General features: G+C 33.7%; 1 protein-coding gene across 1 annotated transcript; it reads right to left on the bottom strand.

Annotated features, from left to right (window-relative positions):
* Positions 1–787: 787 nt before the first annotated feature.
* LOC107804242 (bidirectional sugar transporter SWEET4-like) lies at positions 788–2810 on the bottom strand. Its single transcript, XM_016628093.2, has 5 exons — positions 2765–2810; positions 2566–2602; positions 1616–1997; positions 1141–1260; positions 788–1020 (listed from the first exon to the last, which is right to left on the bottom strand). The coding sequence occupies exons 1-5, from the start codon at positions 2808–2810 to the stop codon at positions 877–879; spliced, it is 729 nt and encodes a 242-aa protein (XP_016483579.1). The 3' UTR covers positions 788–876.
* Positions 2811–3803: the final 993 nt, after the last annotated feature.

Genomic DNA, 3803 nt, shown 5'->3' with positions numbered 1-3803 from the left:
AGGTTTATTTTGCTCGTTTATTCCTTGTCCCCTTAGTGTTTTGTGAAATATTATGTTTGAGAGCCTATATCATTGATGGCTTGTGTGTTGTGCCCTTGAATCTTGTTCCTGTGTCTTGTGCTTATAAATACAATTTTATGAGTATATGTTTGCAATATATGCTACAAATAGTCGTTTTTATGTTGGTTTTCCTGTCATGCATTACATAGGCGGAGTATTATGAGTTCGAGATTCTAATTCTTTTAAATTACTGAGTTTTTATTAATAATTTGTACATATTCAATGAATTTTTAAGACAAATACAAGGTTCGAACTAAAGCTACTGGGTTCGGCCGAACCTGCTCTCGGTACTCTAGCTCCGTCCCTGTTGCCTTACTAGCACTTCGCGCTGCCCTGCCCTATCCCATTTCCATTCCTAGATTTCTCGCATGTATAGCCAAACATATATTCTATACTCCCAATAAACTAATTGACTTTTAGCTGCCATGTGTGCATAATCAATGGATATCAATTAAATTATGATAATTTTTTGATAACCGAGAAATTCCCGATAGCTTAATAATGTACGATTCAGAACTCGGTGGATAACAGGTGCCCTCCACCATTCTCCACTTAAATATCAAACTTTTGTCGGCAAGTTACAAACCCGTTACGTGCGTGCGCCTGACCATATTTAAACTCTGATATAAAGATTAGAGAAACAAATATAAACTATAACAGTAGATGAAAGCTGATTCTGCTTTTTGTTGTTATTTATTGTCTGTGTTCCAACAGTGGGGGTGGGGGTTATGATGTGGTGCTAGGAAGGAAAATGGGCCCATAAAAGTTGGGTTAATGGCCCAAAATAACTAGAAAATGGGCCTTCTAAACACTAAGTTAAACACTAGTTTCATTGCTTGTGTTTTTGGTGACTCCAATCGGATCCAGTTTTCCTTGGGCTTTTCTTTCTGCTATCTGTCTCATAGTAGCATAAAGCAGCAATTGGACGAGGCCGAGCACCGTTCCAATCACATTCGGCGTCTGAAACAAATAATTGAACTTTTTGAAAATTCGATATGCATTTAACTTATATACATTTACGGTATATAATAGCAATAGATAACCTCAAAGAATTAGTTGAAGAAATTGAGAAATACTTACAAGAATGTAGACGTCGAGACGAATGAGGGCATAAGTAGTCCAACTAACACTGCAGAGAAAGGAGAAAAAGGATAGGAAGAACGGCATGTACTCCACACTTTTCGTTTTGATCACCAACTTCTACAATAGTAAAATGTAAGTTTTTCTACTGGTCATGATTGCTTCATTATTTAAACTCAGCTCAGACTAATAGTACAACCCCGTGTATTACTCCCGCTATGCACGTGTCCGGAAAGGGCCAGACCGTCTATTGTATTTGTACGCAGCCTTACCCTAATTTCTGCTAGAGGCTGTTTCCACGGCTTGAACCCGTGACCTCCTGGTTACATACCAACAACTTTACTAGTTACGCCAAGGCACCCCTTCAAAATATGTATTATCAAAAATGGGATATCTCAGACTAATATTATATAAAATAAAAAGTATTAGAAGTTTTTTATATTTTCTACTGACGTAAGATAAATTATTTACGTACCATGACGGCCAAAGGAGAAGCATACATCAAAATATTTCCCACCATGCAAATGTTACCAACAATTGTAGACCTTTTTTTGTGGCTATGGACTAGAGTTATGACAAGAATGGCAATTAAACCAATGAACATGATTTCACTTAGGACAATGAAGAAAACTTTTATCCTTTGCTTCCTTTCAGAGTACAACACGAATATCGTCAAGTACACTATCTCAATGCCAAGTCCTATGCCATTAATGGTCATGATAAGAATACCCCCTTGTGGCTGAATCCATGGAAGTCCATACAAAAGCCAAAGGCCACAGTTTAGGAATGTTGCAATGTATGGAAATGGTGAGAACTTCTCCATTGATTTCTTCTTCCATGTATGAATAAATGTTGGCCTAATCAAAAGGTTTAAAAGGTCATAAGTAAGAGGTCAAGTCGAAGATTAAAGTACGTAATTGAGTTTACCTCTTATATCACTTTAGTTATATTATGGTAAGCGTCAATTAAATTCTCTATACTGTATGTGTATATAAGTAAAATTCATTGCACGCTTTTTTTTGGGTGGGTGGGTGAAGAAATCTTGAAAACAACTTAGATTTTAGGAAGGAAGGCGGAATTGACTTTCAAACAGGGGCGGATTTAGGCCTTTTTTACAGTGCACGTTAACCCATGATCTTTCTCACAAACTAGGTATTTTATGTATATATTTGGTAAAATTGATCTAATAATATTTGTTGGCCCCTATACTCCAAAAAATGTTGAAGGATGCATATGTTTGAATGCTGAGTTATTTATCCAAAGGAACATGAATAGATTTTTACCTTGTACTTTTTTCTCACTTTTTCAGTGGTACACTCATGTTCTAAAAATTCTAAATCCGCCTGTGACTTTCATGATATATGTGTTCTTTATCTTGAGAACTCAAAGAAAACTGTGGAGTTAACATGGGAAAAGCTTACTTACAATGGTGATAAAAACAAGACGAGTGCAACAATACTCCCTGAAAATTGAAAAAACATAGAAAAATTCATGTAACAGGACTTTGCCCCAAAAAAACAAAAATATAGTGAGAAACAATTCTGTGTGTGTGTGTGTTAATTATGTGTACTTTTTTTTTGGGGGGGGGGGGGGGGCAAGAAAATTAAGAAATGAGAAAACTGACCAAAAACACCAACAGCAAAACGAGCATTATCTCTATCAAAAACCATGGTTGTGAAGAGAAAGAAGAACAAATACTAGAGCAAGAAAATGTAAGAGGAATGTGATGGAGAGTGACAAACTTAATTATAATGGATTTAGTTTAACTTATATACATCGATATGTAAGAATTTTTAGTCTAATGTAATAGGTTACTAGTAAATTTTTTATGAAAATTTTTACAGATGTACAGAAGTTAAACTCTATTGCAGAGTAGTTGCGAATGGAAGAGGTTGTGGTTGCTTTTTCTCCAAATAGTAAACTCAAAAGCGTTATACCATTCAAGTCAACTATCCTTTGAATGACATGTATTGCTGTTTGTTGGGGAAAGGCTTAAAGTGTTTGAAAAAAAAACATTTCGTAAAGAGAGAAAAAAAGGGTTTTCTGTATAAATACCCGGTCAAATTTATTGTTTATTTTTCCTAACCAATATATATATATATATATATATATATTATATATTAATTATACACAATATAATATATATACTAGATGTGAATTATATATATTTACTGACTATCTTTAATTTAAAAAATTAGATGTGCAAGTACTTGGGTTAATTCCTAAAAAGAACAAGAAAACAAACATAAGAAGATGATCCATATGACCAGCAATCTATATATTCAAAGGCATCATAAATTTTGGGATAGAGAGAAATTAATTACTTTTTGCATGTATAATAAGTCAAAGTTACTTTTTTTTTCCTTTTACTTGCACTGAATTCAAAGCCAAACTTATCCTTATCCTCAGTCCATTAGCATGGATTGCACTAGGAGTAATTCCCTCATTGTTTCCATTGATTAGTACTTCCTCCTTTCACTTTGATTGTTCACTTTTGAGTTTTTGCTCCCTTTAAAAAAAAAAAATAAATGAAGTATATATTTTATAATTCTATCCATAATAACGATAGTATTTTTCAAAAATTTTGAAAATTATTTTGGGGAATGAGTAGTTAATGATTAGGATAAAACAAAAAAAAAAAATTATTTTTCTCTTGATTTAGT

This window comes from Nicotiana tabacum, chromosome 15 (assembly GCF_000715075.1).
Source record: "Nicotiana tabacum cultivar K326 chromosome 15, ASM71507v2, whole genome shotgun sequence".
In the NCBI taxonomy this organism is placed as follows: Eukaryota; Viridiplantae; Streptophyta; class Magnoliopsida; order Solanales; family Solanaceae; genus Nicotiana; species Nicotiana tabacum.
This window is presented reverse-complemented; position numbering and strand designations above follow the sequence as displayed.

What these genes read in the sequence shown, in the direction of transcription:
- LOC107804242 (XM_016628093.2), bottom strand. Translation starts at nt 2,810, where the DNA reads ATGGTTTTTGATAGAGATAATGCTCGTTTTGCTGTTGGTGTTTTTG. An exon ending in CTTCTCCTTTGGCCGTCATG is followed by an intron (nt 1,261 to 1,615) that starts GTACGTAAATAA and finishes TTACTATTGTAG; the next exon opens with AAGTTGGTGATCAAAACGAA. An exon ending in GTCTCGACGTCTACATTCTT is followed by an intron (nt 1,021 to 1,140) that starts GTAAGTATTTCT and finishes TATTTGTTTCAG; the next exon opens with ACGCCGAATGTGATTGGAAC.